Here is a 17,827-nt window from a genome sequence, read left to right as displayed (position 1 = left end):
TAAGGAAAGAAGTACTGATAAGCACTCCAGCATGGGTGAGCCTTGAAAACTTTAGGCTAAATGAAAGAAGCCAGGCGCAAAGGACCATGTGTTACGTGATTCCATTCATATGAAATGTCCAGAATAGGCGAACCCGTAGAGGCAGAAAGTAGCTTATTGGTTTCAGAGGCTGGGAGGAGAGTAGATGGGGAGCGACTGCTGATGATGGGTACAGGGTTTCTTTCTGGGGTGATGAAAATGTTCTAAAGTTGATTGTGGTGCTGGTTTACTAGTTTGTGAATATGTTAAAATACATTGAATTGTATGCTTGAAATGGGTAAATTATATGGTATGTGAATTATATCTCAGTAAAGCAATTAAAAAGTACAAGGTTTCTATAAGTATTTAGAGTTTATAAAGCAATAAATGAAATTTGAGCACTTAGGAAATAAACTGTGATAGAATAAAGGTAATGTCAAATAACTATACTCTTCTATTTTGAACCCCAGTCTCAAGGATAGAGCTCTTTAAAGCCACATTCCTTGCAGCCAGGCCTAGTCACTTACTTACTTCTCGTCTCAAGCATTCTGCTCCCTCTGGAGTCCCAGAGAGCTTCCACAGAGCCTTAGTGTCTGTCTGATTTCTTTTCTTTCAAGGCTGCATTGGCTTGATTGAAATTGATTACCTTTGCACTGCCTCCCAGTGCACAGGTCTGATTCACAAGAGAAAGTCACGATCTTTGCCAGAGACGGCGTAGACACTCCTCCACCGGGCTCCGCCAGGCCTCCTCTCCAGCCCCGTTTGCACTAGCCAACTTCTTAACAGGACGGGTGGGATTTTGACAGGAAGAGGTGGGAGGATGAGGAGGAGAGGTCTGGGCGTGTGTGGGGTTAGGGAGGCGCTGAGGGTGGTCTGGCAGAGGCCTGGCGGGGGAAGAGCAGGGCGTGTTTGGTGTGGATGAGTGGCCCGGCGTGGCTGGAACAAGCGAGTGTGGGAGGGCATTGGGGACCGGGGTTGGGAGGCCCTTGAATACTGGAGCAGGAGGCTTTGCAGGCAAGCCTTAAGGAAGTGACATTGGGTGGAAGAGTCTGCGTTCATGTCTTCATCTGGTTTGTGTACTTCCTGTGTCCGGCACAGCCAGATCGGGTTGGGAATGGCCATCGGCCTGGTGGTCCCAAGGCTCTAGGACTGGGGGCTAGAGCAGAGGTGGGAGGTGGTTTGGCAGTGAGCCGAGGCCTTTAGGGGAGTCTGGGGCCCTTGGTAGCTCCCTTGAGCCAAGCTGTGTGGGTCAGCCTCAGCTCCTAGAGTCAGGTCCAAGCCCTTCTTCCTCTGCCAGGTGAGCTCCACCTGACACCTTTACATGGCATCCTGCAGCTGCGGCCCAGCTTCTCCTACCTGGATAAGGCAGATGCCAAGCACCGTGAGAGGGAGGCAGCCAACGAGGGTGAGCTCTGGACCCCCAGCCCTGCTGTCTGTCTGTCTGTCTGTATACGTTAGCAGGATAGGTTGGTCATGGCAAGAAGTATTAAAGGGATGGATTATAGGATCCTTGGCAGCATCCCTGGCTGCTACCCACTGGATGCCAGGAGCACCCACCCCCACAATTACGACAACCAAAAATGTCTCTGAATTTCCACATGTCTCCTGGGGGGCAAAATTGCCCCTAATTGAAAACCACTGACTTAGGCAGCTACGTCGGTCCAGAAGGAGAATTCACAGGCTTCGCTGCTTGAGACCTGCCTGGTGGGTGGGGTGCAGAGCCTCCAACAGAGGCTGCAAGCAAGGCCTTTTCTTTTGCAGCGGGAGACTCTTCACAGGACGAGGCAGAAGAAGATGTGAAACAGATCACGGTGAGCTCTGGCCCTGAGAGAGAGTGCAGCCTGGGAGGCAGCAGGGCCAGCTTTGTAGCTCAGCTTCCTGGAAGCAGCAAGGGGTGGGAGGGTCTGCAGAGAACATGGGCTCTGGGGTGAAACATACAGAAACAGAGTCCATGCCGTAGAGCCTCCTTGCTGGGCTACCTGGAGGGATAACCTACCCTCTGCCCAGCCTGAATTGGGTGGCAGTGGGAAATGCCCCAGATGTGAGGTTCTCTGGCCTCCTGGTGGGTGCTGGGGCAGCAGCCTGGAAACGCCCCAGGCCTGAGGTTGTGGACCCGCCCCTCCCCGCCCCCCAACCAGGTGCGGTTCTCCCGGCCTGAGTCGGAGCAGGCCCGCCAGCGCCGCGTGCAGTCCTACGAGTTCCTGCAGAAGAAGCATGCTGAGGAGCCCTGGGTCCACCTGCACTACTATGGCGTGAGGGTGAGCTGGGGTCCCTGGGCGGTGCTGACACTGGCCAGGGTGGGGTCCTGGGAGAAAAGCCCCAGTGCCTGGGAAGTGTTACCTGGTGGCCTCATTGTCTCACATTTAACTTCTTTCAGATTCAGTCGTAGCCACTTGGTAGTGCCACAGGGAGAGAGGTTAAGCCCTGTGAGCAGTTTGTCCTCCCTTCCCACCTACTGTGTGCCCCAAGGGAGTGAGTCTGCCACGTCACTGGTGGGGGTTGTGGCCCCCCGGGCACTCCCTGAGTGTGAGCATCTTGCGGGCTCAGTGAGGCTGTTTGGTTACGTACTTTTTTTTTTTTTTTTTTTTTTGCGGTATGCGGGCCTCTCACTGTTGTGGCCTCTCCCGTTGCGGAGCACAGGCTCCGGACGCGCAGGCTCAGTGGCCATGGGTCACGGGCCCAGCCGCTCCGCGGCATGTGGGATCTTCCCGGACTGGGGCACGAATCCGCGTCCCCTGCATCGGCAGGCGGACTCTCAACCACTGCGCCACCAGGGAAGCCCTGGTTACGTACTTTTAAGTATCGTGGGCCCTGAATGAAGGCTAGACGCTTCATCGGCTGCTCTGTGGAGAATCAGCCATCTGTCCCATGGCTGAGTTCACTGTGCACCTGCCAAGGGTGATTTTTACTGTACTTAGAGCGCAGTCCTCGAAACTGTGTTGAGTAAGGGAAGCAATTGAATATTAGCTCACAAAGACACCATAGACAAGGGCTCCCCAGCGTTTTTCTGGGGGAGGAGCAACCCCTGATTATTCTGAAACCTTCCTGAAAGAGATTTGTGTTGACAGAGCCTTACGCTTTGGGTCAGTCAGACTTCCAGAAGCTCTGCTATTTCCTAGTGTGTAACCTTAGGCAAATTACTTAATCTCTCTGAGGCTCAGTTTCCTTATCTGTAAAATGGGAATAATAATAAGAGTACCTAATTTCATAGTTATTTTGGGGATGAGATGAGTTAGAGTATGTATACAGCCATTGGAACAGGGCCTGGCACATAGATGCTCAGTGAATGTTAGTTGTTATTTTTATCATTGCTTTCAGTGTTCCTGTATCAGACAGGGCACTGAGGCGCGGTTGCTGGGGCTGTGTAGTCATAAAGGCAGGAGGGTAGTTGGTTGAGGCCACATCGCAGAGGCCTTGAGTGCCATGCTCAGGAGGTTGGATTGATCCTGTGGTTGGCCTCAGAGCAGGACAGTGGGTGTCTGGAGCAGAAGGTGATGCAGGGGTGAGAACTGGATCACAGAGGGAGGCCTGGAATGTTGGCTGAGGTTCCTCTCACACCCTATTCCCCCCCAACAGGACAGCCGCTCTGAGCATGAGCGCCAGTACCTGCTGTGCCAGGGCTCCAGTGGGGTTGAGAACACAGAGCTTGTCAAGTCACCCAGGTGAGACTGGCCAGCCCAGGGCTGCTAAGGGCTACCGAGCCCGACACTGGCCCCAGGAGGGTCCCTCTGCTGTGGGTCCTCCCTTGGGACTGTGGCCCCTTCTGTAACATGGGGGAGGGATGTGGAGTAGCCCATCATCCTCTGGAGAGGGCCAGGAGGGGGTGTGGGAGTTTGGGGGGGCTTGGATACAGCCTGGTTGGGGGCTGGGTGGGCCAAGGACAGAGCCCTGGGAGCTGCTGACCCCGTTCTCTCCTGCCACAGTGAGTACCTCATGATGCTGATGCCTCCCAGCCAGGAGGAGGAGAAGTGAGTAGAGGGGCTGAACGCCTTCACCCCCCTTCCCCTTCCCACCCCCTAATGCGCCCCGGCCCCCTAACCCTTTGCATTTGTTTTCAACAGAGACAAACCCGTGGCCCCCAGCAATGTCCTGTCCATGGCTCAGCTGCGCACCCTGCCCCTAGCTGATCAGATCAAGATCCTGATGAAGAATGGTGGGTGGGCAGCCCTTCCCTGCCTTCTGGGGGGCCCCAGCCCTGCCACCTCCTGGGGAAGTGGAGTTAGGAAAGAGTTAAGGACCAAGGGGCGAGACCAGAGGCCCCACTACCCAGAGCCCGCCCAGCTTTACACCTCTGACCTTGTCTGGAAGGCGCACTAGAGCTGGTGGCAGGCTACCTCAGATGGGCTGCGGGTCCCTGCCGCCTTTGCCACTCACCTGCTGTGTGAGCCTGGGCAGCGCACTGGCCTTCCTGAGCCTTAGATTGTTCATCTATAAAAAGGAACTAAGACAGCTCCTGGGGCTGAGGGGAGGCCTCAGAGGTGAGGCCCCTAAAGGGACTGTACAGAGCCTTGCATGTGAACGTGAGCTGCGTTCATTTTCACAACGAAGTGCGTTCACTTGCACTGCTTTGTGGTGCCCTCGCCAGGCTCTGCACCGTGGGGATGCTGAAGGCCAGAACCTTTAGAGTGGACGTGAGCCTTGAACCTCAGAGCGGAGTCCCAGGCCCTGGGCTCTTCTGAGATGCCAGCACCAGGGGCTCCAGGGTCTGAGTGGAGAGGGGTGCTCCCGGGGGGAGCCAGGCCGCTGGCCTTGCTGCAGAAGACACGGGGCCTCCCCAGGCCCTGCCCCTTCTCACTTGGGCTAGGGGCTCGTGTGGGGGAGAGCAGAGCACGGTGATGAAGTGCATGAACTTTGGACCCAGATGGCCTGGGTTCAAGTCCTGGCCATGCCACTTACTAGCCAAGTGATCATGGGTGAATTTTGAAACCTTCCTGGGCTGAGTCTTCCTCATGAGGCACGCCTCGGTCTTCCAGTGGGTGTTTCCTCCAGGGCTCAGTGAGAGGCGGGTGCCTGCCCAGAGTAAGCAGCCAGTGAATGCCAGCTGTTACTGTTAGCACTGTCATGCTGGGATTGTTATGTGAGCCCAGGCCCCTCTTGCTTTGTCTGATGGCTCCTGTGCCCTCCTCAGTGAAGGTCATGCCTTTTGCCAACTTGATGAGCCTCCTGGGCCCCTCCATCGACTCTGTGGCTGTTCTGCGTGGCATCCAGAAGGTGGCGATGTTAGTCCAAGGAAACTGGGTGGTGAAGAGGTAAGTTCATTTTAGTCCCTTAGTTGGGAGCGCTTAACCCATTTAAATTGAATGTTAAGTACTGATGTTTTGGGTTTAAGTCTACCTTAGTGCTTTTTATTTGTCCAGCTTACATTGCATTTTATATTCATTTTTACTTTCTTTTCTTGTTATTCCGTTTCCCTCACTAACTTGGAAGTTATCCTTTCTTGACTTAGTGATTACCCTGCAGATTTCACAGTTTAATATTAGTTGCCGCTTTTTACCCTCATCCATGACGATTCAACAACCTTTAGAATATTTTATATTTATCTTCCTCTCAACTCATGTGTCATTGTATTTATATATTTTAATTCTGTTTTAAACCCCATAAGACATTATACTGTTCAGTCAATATTTTTGAGATCTACTGACGTATTTGCCTTTTTATTTTGCTCATCATTCCTTTCTGCATCTCTGAGTTCCTAACTGTGATAATTTCCTTCTGCTAAAGTGAAGGTCTTCAGGTGATGAATTTCTTTGGTTTTTTTAATCTGGAAATGTCGATTTCACCTCTGTTCTTGAAGGATACTTTTGTTTGTTTTTAATTTTATTGAAGTATGGCTGATTTACAATATTGTGTTAAGGGTATTTTTTACTGAGTATAGAATTCTAGGTTGATTATTTTCTTTCCACACACTGATGTAATTTCATTGCAGTTTGACTTCCATTGTTTTTGTTGTCTGTCTAATACATGTTCCTTCGTTTCCCTCTGGCTGCATTTAAGATTTTCTCTTGCTTTGGCTTCCCAGGGCTCATTAAGATGGGCCTAAGTGGGAATTTCTTTTTATGTATCCTGTTGGGGTTCATAGGTCCTGAATCTGTGGCTTGCTGTCCTTTAGTAGTTTCTCTCCTCCTGTGATTCCTCCTCTAGACCCTGCCTCCTCCCTAGACTGTCAGGGGTAGGGACTGTCTGTTTTGACTCTCCCTTTATCCGTGGTACTCAGTATAATGCCTGGCAAATGGTAGACCCTTGGTAAATACGGTGTGGCTATGTTTTACGCACACTTGAATTATATTACTTCTAAATTGTATAATATAAAATGCTTGAATACTCACTTTTTAGAAAGTGTGATGTAAAGTGAACAATCTGTCAAAATGTAAATTGTTCCAAATTTTTAAAAAAGTTATTCATTGCAAAAAGTCCATCATTTCACAGTTGGTTGGCCAGGTAAACTGCAAAGTCATGTCACTGCCACGTGGTGACGGCCTTTCCCTGGGAAACGATGCCCAACATGCCTTGTGGGTCCTTGCAGCTATTGTCTTATGTGACACAAGTGTTTAAGTACGAGGACCTTCATGATGGCACATCACTTGTTAAATGGGACACTTATGTGTATTTATGCTGCGGATGGATGAAATCCAGGAGGGCCCATCCCATTAGCCCCCTGAGGATGCTCGCCCAGAGGCACGGAGACTTGCCAAATGTCTGGCAGCCGGGCAGCCACAGAGCTGGGGTTTGAGCTCCCCCAGCACCGCGCATGCCCTGGTGCTGCTGCCGCATTCAGCTTATGGTCTGCCTGTCCCTGTGACTTGAAGGTAGGCCCTCCTGGGCCCTGTGTGTTCTGCCACACCTGTGGGTAGTGGTCCTTCCATGCCCTGAGGAGGCGATACAGGATGCTCCCATCTGTTGAGTAAATGTGTCTGGACGGCTTGTTCTGTGCCCTGCACTGTGCTCTCATTCAGTGCTGTCCCTGTCCTCAGGAAAGTGTGCTGGGGGGATGGGTGGGGCAGGCACCATTACAGCCCAGTGCACGGACCACACTGTGTACTTAGTGGGTACCTCCTCTCCGTGTGGCAGAGATGGGGCCAGGGCCCTGTCCCGTAGAGCTTACAGGAAGGGTGGACACAGAGCTCAACCTTGAAGGAAAGTAGTAGTTGGCTGCCAGGTGGGATTGAGGAGGCTAGTGGGGCGGGGAGAGCAAAGGTGCCCCGGGCACGGATGGCCGGGGACGTGTGTGTTTTCCTGGGCGACGGGGTCTGCGTCTGGACTTGGGGTCAGGAGACGCCTTTAAGCCGTGGTGCCTGCTCGTTTGCCCTTGAAGGTCCCTGAGCCTTGAGTGCGGGTGCCATTCTCTCCAAAGGCTTCAGCCTCGCCCGTGCTTGGGGTCTGTCTGGACCCCAGTCCCTGACCCCTCCTGCCTCAGCTCACACTGCTCCCCCTCCCTTTCAACCAGTGGTAAGGCCTTGTGTGTTGCTTTACAGGTGCGACTTGCTGTCTGCCAGAGTCCTGGGCTCACCTTGTCTGTCTCTGAGCCCCTGGCCCCTCCAACTATGTCAGGGGCCTTGGGGCTGGGCCAGTGTGTGAGGGGGGCGTTGGGAAAGGGGTAGGGGGAAGAACTCTTGGAGCCAGGCTCCCGGGGAAAAGGGGAGGGTCTGAGGGGAGCGGTTGGGGCCCAGGCCGGCCCTCGCCCGTGTTGTAAAGAGGCCTGAGCTTCCACTCGGAGCCTGAGGGAGTGGGGGGCAGAGGGGCTGAGGACAGGGACTGACCTGCCACCCTGTCTCATTGGCAGTGACATCCTGTACCCCAAGGACTCTTCTAGCCCTCACAGCGGCGTGCCTGCTGAGGTGCTCTGCAGGGGCCGAGACTTTGTTGTAAGTGCCCAGGCTCTCTGGCCTTCCGGGTTGGGGCATTATGGGCGGAGGACTGGGGCAGCACTGAGTGTCCAGGCAGCGGGCAAAGGGCAGGTATGTGTGGCCAGGGTGGGGCTGGGGGAGTGGAGGGCTCTGGACTCTGTGCCTTTCTTCTCCTTCCTCTCAGACCCTGGAGTCTTGAGCTTCATAAGAACCTCTGAGTTCCTAGCCCGGAGGTTGCACACTGGAGTCCCATAGGTAGATTCTGGCCAAGGAGCCGTTTGACCTGAGTGGTGTTTTTAAAATGTTGACTTAGTTGTCTGTTTTTACAAATCACAGTCATGATTCAAACTAGATTTCTGTCTTGTCATGAATAATTGGACAGTCTGGTACCACTGGACCCGCACCCCCAAACAGCACCCTCTTTGAGTGGGGCTCACGCTCCCCAGTTCACAACCGCTTTCCTCGTGCGTGTTTCCTGCACTGTTGCTGTGGGCTTTTTGCAGCTCCTGAGCTGGCTCATGCCTCCACCCCATCACCCTATCTGCCCCCCAGCCCTTATCCAGAGCTTAAGTCCCAGCCAAGGCATCCCTCCCAAATGCTTGACCCCTGAGCTGCTGGGACCTGTGCTGCCTCCCTTGACCTTGGCAGTGTGCTTTGAGTTTGCTGCAGTCTGTCTCCTTGGAGCTGTCCGTGGTGACCTTGGTGAGCTCATGTGCAGACCTAATCACACCAGGCAGCCCTTAAGCTGTTTCAGAGAGTGCCTCTGTTTTTTCTTTTCCCAGCTGGGTGTCCCAGCTCCTGTGGGTACTTAGCGTCTAGATGCCTGTGTGGTTTATTTTCGTCTCTGGGGGTCAGGGTGCAGTGGCTTCAACTCCCAGGTTCGCCTTCCACATGTGTGCCACTCACCCTCAGCTGCCTGTCAGCCCTCCTCTGTTCGCGCAGGCACCGTCACATCTGGGGGTCTGGGAGAGGGTCTGGTCAAATCTGAGTTGTTGTAGGTGACATACGGGCAAGGTATCCCCCATCCCAGGGAGCTTATGTGGTGTGGAGTGGGTCCAGCTGCCCTCCTGGAAGAGGTGGCCCAGGAGGTCCCTTACAGAGGAGGAGAAGGAGGCTCAGAGTTGAAGTGACTGCCCTCAGCCAGGCCCCAGGCCCAGTCTGCCTGACACCCAGGCCGGCTCAGAGCCGCCACTTTGTGCCCTCATCCCAGGCCCCCAGGACAAGAGCAGGGGTTTGGGGGACAGTCCTGGTAGGATCCCTGCCTCCTAGAAACAGGCTTCTTTTTCTCCCTTAGATGTGGAAGTTCACGCAGAGCCGGTGGGTGGTAAGGAAAGAGGTGGCAACGGTGACTAAAGTAAGTGAAGTTCTTCTTGATCCGAGAGGCCCAGCCCCACTACTGGAGGAGTGGGGGCTGGGCGTGCCTCACCTTTGCCCCCCTCTCCCCAGCTCTGCGCGGAAGACGTGAAGGACTTTCTAGAGCACATGGCCGTAGTGAGGATCAACAAGGGCTGGGAGTTCATCCTGCCGTATGACGGGGAGTTCATCAAGAAACATCCAGATGTGGTCCAGCGGCAGCACATGCTGTGGACGGGCATCCAGGCCAAGTAAGAGCTTGCTGGGCGGGATGAGGGGGAGCCAGGCAGAGGAACAGCAGGTTGTCCCCAGCCACTTGCTTCCAGCGGGGAGCACAGCCTGGCTGCATCTGGGGCGGGAATGCAAATTTGGGGCTGTGTGCACCCCTCCCCCACTCAGGTGGACTTTGCTGCTCGGTCCCAGAATCCCCCCGGCAGAGACCTGGCACAGACACGCCTGCTGATCCGAGCTGACTCGAACTGACCCGCGTCTGTTCTGAGGGGTCGGGAAGGAGGGGGAAGCACTCAGCAGCAGGAGCGGGGGCTTGTGTGGCCCCAGGCAGGCTGGCGGGAGAGCAGCTGGGGAAGGGAGGGCGGGCCAGGGCTCCGCGCCCCCCGCTGTGGGGCTCCGAGCCGCGGGGAGAGACCGTGGAAGCTCCAGGCGTGCGGCGTCTTCAGGGACTAGGATGTCCAGGGCTTAAGGGGGTATTTCTGCTGGGAGGCAGGTGACGTGAGGGGACACGGTGTAAAGTTAAGAGGGTTCACTCTTCTTTTCAGATTAGAAAAAGTTTATAATCTTGTGAAGGAAACCATGCCAAAGAAGCCGGATGGACAATCAGGTGTGGAGGGGTGTCGGCTGGGTGGGCCCCTAACCCTGACACTGGCTCCAGAAGGGCTACTTTCTGGAACTTGTCAGGGCTCAGCCTGTGGGGGGAAATGAGGGGGCGTGGCTCATTGTTGGCTGCCCTTCTGTGCCCTCTTCCCTCAGCTGGAGGCTTGTCCAGTGGCAGAGCCTTGGCCTCAGGGACTGAGGCTTCTGGGTTCCAGGGCTGTGTCTGGGTTCCAGGCCTCTGAGATTTCTCGCCCTCTTGGGTTGGCAGGGATGCTGGTGGCAGGGACTCAGCAGTAACCCACCCTGGCTTGGGTCTCTGCATGTGGGAATCTGCTTTTCCTGGTTCTGTTTCTTCCCTCATTGTTGGGGTAGCCACATTCCTTCTGGATGAGGTGGGGGCGAAAGGCAAGCTGGGCCCCTGGCTTCTGTGCCAGCTGGCTTGCATTTTCCCTGTCCCCTTCCTCTGGTCAGCAGGGTGTCCCCATCAGGATGGAAGGGAACGTCTGTGGGGCAGAGGGACCGGGGCCCTTCATCTCAGGCCCTTCCCTGCACGGTCCCTACTGTCCTGAGCAGCCCTGTGTCTCTCCGCAGGGCCTGTCGGGCTGGTCTCTGGGGACCAGCGGGTCCAAGTCGCCAAAAGACAGGCCCAGCAGAACCACGCGCTGCTGGAGCGGGAGCTGCAGCGGAGGAAGGAGCAGCTGCGGGCGTCCTCGGTCCTGCCCGCTGTGCGGATCAAGGAGGAGCCCGTGAGTGAGGAGGGGGAGGAAGAGGAAGAGCGGGGGGCAGAGGATGAGCAGCCCATGGACACCTCGCCCGGTGGTGGCCTCCACAGCAGGCTGGCCAACGGGCTGCCTGCTGCGCGGGCGGCAGGCGGGGACAGCTTCAACGGGCACCCGCCCTCCGGCTCTGCCGGTACCCCCGTGGCCCGGGAACTGAGGGCCTTCGTGGAAGCCACCTTTCAGAGACAGTTTGTGCTCACGCTGAGCGAACTCAAGCGCCTCTTCAACCTGCACTTGGCCAGCCTGCCCCCCGGCCACATGCTCTTCAGCGGCATCTCGGACCGCATGCTGCAGGACACGGTGCTGGCCGCCGGCTGCAAGCAGATACTGGTGCCTGTAAGTAGCGCCTGCTGGATGGGCAGCACACGCCCCCTCGGAGGGCTCCTGGGTCGGCAGCATCTTTCCTGGCTGAAAGTGGCTGTGGAGAGAACCTGGTAGCAGAGCGGCCTGAGCCCTGCCGGCTTTGGGGAAACAGCTGTTTGTAGGGTGCACGGGGCAGGGGCACTCGGGAGACTGTTGGCCTCGGTGTGAATCTCGGCTCCCACGTGGTTGCCGGGTTTACCGCGGGCCGGTCAGCCTCTCGGCTCTGCACCCTCATCTCAAGTGGGTGAATGTTAGTTTTTGTGTCACGGGGCTTTGGTGAGGGCTGAGTGGGAGCCTGAGGCCGTCACCTGTTGGCTTGGCACACAGCAGGGCCTTCCTTGGTCACGCCGGCTCCCCGTCCCAGGGTCTAGCCCCCTCCTGTGCCGGCACCTCCCTCATTCCTGTCAACTTTGCCGTTTTTCAAGATGATTTCACTTCTAGTATCATTTGATCTTCTTGCAACGGTAGATGAAGAAACCCAAGTTTCAAAGAAGTAGAATGAACTTGTTTAAAGGTCACGTACCCAGGAAGTGATAGAGCTGGAAGTTGAACCTCTACAGTGGCTCCAAGTCTTAAATCCTTTTGCTTCAGCTGAGATGAGCTGGCCCTCTCACCAGAGCCCCCAGCTATGCCTGGGCTCCTGCCGGTGGGCCTCCCTGCCCTGGAGGCTGGCTGACTAGCGTGGCTCTGTGGCCTTTCCATTAGCATTTCTGGTGCCAAGCCTGCAGGTGCAGGGGCGGGCCACCCCCCCTCCCCCCAGGCTTTTGGGCTTCTCGTCCTGTCATTGGAAGGGGCCCTAGAGGGGTGGAAGTGCAAGAGCAGAGGGACCCTTGGAGACCATCTCCCTACGCTGAGGGTGAAGCGTGCCAGGCTGTGGTCCCAGGGAGGCTGTGCTCGTCATTCTCTCTCCCAGGCTCTGTCCAGACCTGGCAGCACGTGGGGTGAGGTGGGGCTGTGTCTGCCTCTTAACAAGGGAGCGCTGACGTCTGCAGTCTAAGGTCAGAGGCACCTGCAGCCTTGGGTGATGTGAGGCAAAGGCCCATCCCTGTGTACGTGAGGAGCAGAAACTAGGACAAGAGGCCCTGGGTCCCAGGCTGGCTGGGGTGTCCCGGGGGATCTGGCCCTCGTGGCAAGGAGCCTCCTTGGTGAGCTCTCTACAGAAGGTACTGGGGTTTGGGAGCCCTGCCCTGTTCGGAGCCACCCTTGTCCACGTAGCAAACAGGTCCGGTTATCTGCAGACTCGCCTTTTGCTGACTGACTGAGCGAGGCAAGGGGGAGGCGCCTGCCTGATGTTAGCCAGGCCATCTTGTGCTGTTGGAGTGGATAGAGGGCGAGGGGCATGGAGTGGGCCGCCCTCGGGACCCGTGATCCTGTATCATAGTCATGTCCAAGGTGGAATGTTCCTAGACCTGTCCAGCCTTGTTTTTCTTTATGTAAGGGAGCTGAGGCCCCAGGAGAACAAGTACACTCGCAAAGACTTGAGTTTAACTCCTGGTTCTGCCACCTATTAGCTGTGTGACCACAGACGTTGAGTGACCTCTCCGAGCCGGGCTTTTCTCATGGAGAGAGGAGGCAGCAGCACCTCGCTTCCTCTGTGGCAGCAAACGAGGCTGTATATTTAGAGCCCCACCTGGGACTTTACGTGGTAGGAGCTGTTACTATTGCTTGTGTTGCGGTGCCACTCCACCAGGCGCCCCTTCCTCCGTCCCCCTTCTCCAGGAACCAGGAGCCCGGGCCACCCTTGCCTCGGCCCACCTTCGGACGCTGCTGAGCTGCGAGGCACGGGCCGCTTAGGGTCGGGCAGCCCCTCTAACCCGTACGAGCACGGCCCTTGTGGGAGGGATTGAAAGGAATCCCCAGGATATTCCTAAGGAGTTACAGGGGCGGGAGTGCTTCTCAGGACACGTCGGAGGGTTGATATTTAGGGTGGGAGGACACAGGATGTTAAAGCAGAGAGGAGAGCTAATGCCAGGCTGATAGGAAAACAGGAGCAGCCTCCTCCCCGCCTTACCGAGCACGGCCGCGGGCCGCGGGCCAGTGCATCCGGCTCCTCACAGGAGCCTCTCCGCGTGGGGACTGGCTGGCGAGGAGAAGGACGCAGAGGCAGGTGTGCCACGGTCCACGGCTGGTGGGAGGCAGGAGCTGGGACTGGAACTCTGTTCCCGGAAATGGGCCGGTGCAGACTGAGGGCCCCGGGGGAGGGAGGGTCCAGGTGGTGAACACGAGATCAGCCAGCTCACACCTGGGCCTTGGTCAGTTTCCCCCACAGACGGCTGCTTCCCCGGATGAGCAGAAGGTGTTCGCCCTCTGGGAGTCTGGAGACATGAGTGACCAGGTGAGGTGACCTTTGCTGCCGTCCTCCCAGGAGCAGGTCGGTGTTCTGCAGAGGGTTAGACCTTCGGGGAGACCCAAAGTGCGGTTGTGTCCACTTCAGATTTTCCAGCCGCTCCCAATTTTAAATATTCTGGCTCTGTGTCTCTGTGTACTTCAGACATGCTGGATGTGCTGGTAGTGTGGGCCAAAACCAGTGGTTTCCAAATGCCAGTCTGAACCATCGGCATCAAAATTGCCTTTTAAAAAATACAGAGATTCCCAGGACTGACCTCAGAGATTCAGTTCAGTTCCATAGGAATGGGGTAGGGTCCTAGGTATTTAAGTTTCTGCAAAGCTTTCTAGATGATTCTGATGCCCCGGCAGGCTTGTGAACCTGTGACAGACCACATTTTTCAGGTGGCTGATGGCGGTAGGAATTAAAAGGATTCCTTATCAGATCTCAGGTGCTGGATCAGATCTCAGGTTAGAGAAATTGGTCGTCTTGCCTCTAGTCACACCCAGACAGGAAGGGTCACGGGTGTCCAGTGAACAGAATATGAATGCAGCCAGCAGCACCTGAGGTCCAGAAGTTTTCCTTAAATCATGAGCTTGCCTGAGTTTTAAAGATTAAGATTTAATTGCTAAACTCCAACTGATCTGTCCTTTTCCAGGTCCTGTCCCTCAGGGGTGGGGAGAAGGGGAGTGAGCAAAGGCCCCCACTGAGTTCTCTGTCCCCTTTTGCCTCTTGGAAGGGGACTGACAGGCAGGCTGAGAATACCAAAGAGGCAGGGCCTTCTGTGATGGTGCTGTAGATGGAGAGCAAACTGGAACAGTCTCTGTGTGCTTTTGGCCAGAATAGGTGGCATCTGGGTTTCCTACTCCTGAAGTACTCCAATAATTAAAAGGAAAAAAGTATAAGCGCATGTTCTTAAAAATAAGTAAGACTGAAGCTGTATGGGAAACCATCTCCTGCCCTGCCTGACCTGATTCCCACTCTTCAGAGGCAGTCACTTTTTAACTACGAGATACCACCAAAAGAGTTCCTCCATTATTAAAAATTATTATATATATGCAAAATGTGCTTATACTGCTCTCTGATGTCTCAACTTGATGTTATCAATGGGCTTCCTGTTGTGGTGGATGAGGATTTAGTTCTCAGCTATGGGAGAATGTAGACAGGTGTGGGATGTGTTATGACAATTTTTTTGTTAAATCATGTATCAATGCTTATAGCATCATGACTGGAAATTTGTTCATTGTAGAGCCAAATGCCAGTAGTATCTACGATTATATTCTTTTTTTTTTTTCACTTTTTTCCAGCTTTATTGAAATATAATTGACATCATTTCTTCTTTATACTACTTCCTATTCTCACTTACATGGTTTTCTGAACACATAGATACCAAGAGTAGTACCATTCTTGAGTCTGATTCCCTGGATGCCTCTCCCGCAGAACCAGCTCCATGTCTCTTGCTGGCTTGCAATCTTTTGTCTTCCTTCTTGCTTAATTTTAGCTTCTAAGGGCCCATAGGAGTTGTCTGCATTCTTCCATGTCTTAAAAATGGCTTTCTTTTGTCCTCCGGTTTTATTATTTGTCTGGGACTAGGATTTTGGAGGGCAAATCATTTTCCTCTGAATTTAAGATCATTTTCCATTGTATTCAAGCTTTCAGAGTTTTCGTGCACTGACACTCTGTTCCTTGGTCTTTTCAGTTTGATCCACACCCTTCCCTTAAACCAAACTACGGTTTTCCTCACTCCACATATAGCACATCAGTGCAATTGCAGAGGCACCCTGGTGTGGATTATTACTGTACTGGACAGTTGAGTCATTCTTACGAAGTTCTGTGATAGATTTGTAATTCCTGTACCTGTTTTTTTCTGTTCTTCCGGAATTCTTAGGTCATATGTTGGAACTAGAGGATCAAATCTTTTTTCTCTCATTTAACGCCTTTTGTACTTTGCAGGGGGTGGAGATTTTGACTATCTTCTATCCTCCCTGTTTAGTTTTTCTTTGGGACGTAATGCTTTTCATGGCATCCTGTCTTGTTTGTGGGCCAGGACTTTAAGCCACTCACTCCTCATCCTGTTCTGTCTTCACGCAGTTTAGATGGTGGCTTCACCTGCCTACTGAATCAGTTACCACTCCTGTTTTTTTTTTTTTCCCCCCCGGTACGCAGGCCTCTCACTGCTGTGGCCTCTCCTGTCGCGGAGCACAGGCTCTGGACGCGCAGGCTCAGCGGCCATGGCTCACGGGCCCAGCCGCTCTGCAGCATGTGGGATCTTCCCGGACCGGGGCACGAACCCATGTTCCCTGCATCGGCAGGCGGACTCTCAACCACTGCGCCACCAGGGAAGCCCTCCACTCATTTTTTAATCATGAAAAACTATGTCTGAATCACTCATCCTCTGCCGATGCTTCACTGGGTTTTTGTTCTTGTGGGCATATACCTTTATTTCTTCATTTTATTGGGGTCTTAAGAGGTGACAAATTGGCCAAACGTGTTTGTCTTTAACCAGAAGTCCTGAGCAAGGACGTTGATCAAAGACTGCAGCATGGAGTTAGGTCCAAAGCCTTTGGGTTTCTTGTTTGGGGATGTTTCTCTTTCAGGTGATTATTTCCCATAATAACATGTTTTTGCTACTAAAGCATCGACAGGTTTTGCTTGAAATTTTTTCCAAAAATTACCGGGTACGCCGGAACATGATCCAGTCTCGGCTGACTCAAGAGTGTGGAGAAGATCTGAGTAAACAGGAGGTGGATAAAGTGCTAAAGGTACATCCATTTTGTGTATAATAATATCTGGAGGCTCCAGGCTTTTGCTGACTGTGAGCTTAAGACCAGGGCGCCCACAGCTGCCTCCTCCCTGTCTTAGATAGAGGCTGACAGTGTGTGGAAAGGGACCTAGTCTCGTGCGTTTCCTACTGCTGTGTTTATAAATCAGGCTTCCTCTGGACTCCTCCCCAGCCGGTCGGGTCTTCAGCAACAGATAATTGGCATCGGTGTGGTTGGTATATGCAAAAGGACTAAATTGAATAAGACGTAAGCTCCATCTTAAAAAAATACAGTCATCCTTTCCAGTGCCAGGGCCTAGGTTAGAATCCTTACCCCGCTCGTTTGAATCGTGTACCACTTTCATGGTTTCTGCCATAGCCACATACTCACTCTTGTGCTACTTGCTTTTAGTAGGACAATTTTTAAATAAAATTTAGTTTAAAAAGGAGTATATCATTTGTCTAGTATATGAAAATACTTAATTCCTGTTAAGCATTACCTATAATGCCTTTATGGATTGACTCTGTGGTACAAATATCATACTTGCGGAAGCATTGGAACACTGACAGCTGATGACAAATCCCCTATATTCTAGTATTCTTATATTCCAGGTCCACAGATGCTGATGCTATTTGTGAAGCACTTTTGTTCTGGTCAGGTTATTCAGTTCTCGTATTTTGTGTTTATAGAGCACATTCATTTATAGTCCCTCACTCTTAAGATAACCCCTGAGGAGAGGAGGGGCTTGAGGCCCACACGTGGAGGAGGCTGGGCGGTGACCACAGTGATGTGGTCAGGCAGATTTTGATCTCCCATTTGTGTTCTCTCCATTAATCATAAATCAAGTTTTGATATTCTACACAGAATGTAAGTAGCTCCTTTTCCTGCTAAAGTCTGCCCTTGACATGTTTCTCTATTCATAGGACTGCTGTGTAAGCTATGGTGGCATGTGGTACCTTAAAGGGACAGTACAGTCTTGACAATAGTTGCAAACCACTAACCCAGTGAATTCAAGCCCAAGGAAGGACGGCAGAGCCAGCAGAGGTGGAAGTAGAGTCTCGACTGCTTCAGAAGACTTGGAGCAAGAGGAACTGACCAACTCGTGGCCTGTGGCATTGCACTGTCCAGAGGACAGAGGGGATCATACTCGGCCAGTGGCAGGGTCAGCTTAAGTTCGACCGCTCCCAGAAGAGAGCAGCTGGGACCTTCTCTGCAGTACAGTTTGAAATTCCTGATGTATTTTGTTTATTATTTGGTTTCATTCTCATAATAAAGAGAGTGTATACTGACATGGGCAGGATGATGAAAATCATGGTTTAATATTTTACTTTCAGACTTCATGCCAACAAGGTCTAGGTTATGTTTACAAGAAAACCTCAAGGTTTTTAATATTTTAAATGCCTAGAAGCCAATATTAAGTCTTCAATTATCTATCTGCTAAGACTTCTGCCAATTTCGTTAAACAATCCAAATCGAATTGTTTTACTGTTGGGTTCCTGTGGCCATTTTACCTTTTAAAACAACCTACTTTATGTAGCAGTCTCAACTGTT

General features: G+C 53.2%; 1 protein-coding gene across 2 annotated transcripts in view; it reads left to right on the top strand.

Moving 5' to 3' along the window:
- The window catches only part of POLR3E (RNA polymerase III subunit E), a 31,194-nt gene extending 13,627 nt beyond the window's left edge, over window positions 1-17,567 (top strand). The window contains exons 7-21 of one of the 2 annotated variants that reach the window (XM_082669526.1): window positions 1,316-1,423; window positions 1,780-1,829; window positions 2,157-2,276; window positions 3,595-3,680; window positions 3,942-3,986; window positions 4,080-4,171; window positions 5,147-5,267; window positions 7,799-7,880; window positions 9,157-9,216; window positions 9,309-9,466; window positions 9,992-10,053; window positions 10,638-11,161; window positions 13,446-13,523; window positions 16,151-16,276; window positions 17,200-17,567. In XM_082669526.1, coding sequence (XP_082525652.1) covers window positions 1,316-1,423; window positions 1,780-1,829; window positions 2,157-2,276; window positions 3,595-3,680; window positions 3,942-3,986; window positions 4,080-4,171; window positions 5,147-5,267; window positions 7,799-7,880; window positions 9,157-9,216; window positions 9,309-9,466; window positions 9,992-10,053; window positions 10,638-11,161; window positions 13,446-13,523; window positions 16,151-16,276; window positions 17,200-17,256 — 1,769 coding nt within the window. In that variant the 3' untranslated portion in view covers window positions 17,257-17,567. The remainder of the gene's footprint in view (window positions 1-1,315; window positions 1,424-1,779; window positions 1,830-2,156; window positions 2,277-3,594; window positions 3,681-3,941; window positions 3,987-4,079; window positions 4,172-5,146; window positions 5,268-7,798; window positions 7,881-9,156; window positions 9,217-9,308; window positions 9,467-9,991; window positions 10,054-10,637; window positions 11,162-13,445; window positions 13,524-16,150; window positions 16,277-17,199) is intronic. The other variant, XM_082669527.1, reaches the window with a different exon arrangement.
- The last annotated feature ends 260 nt before the right edge of the window (window positions 17,568-17,827 follow it).

The sequence above is a fragment of the Grampus griseus genome (assembly GCF_964374135.1).
Source record: "Grampus griseus genome assembly, chromosome: 14".
Lineage (NCBI taxonomy): Eukaryota > Metazoa > Chordata > Mammalia > Artiodactyla > Delphinidae > Grampus > Grampus griseus.
This window is presented reverse-complemented; position numbering and strand designations above follow the sequence as displayed.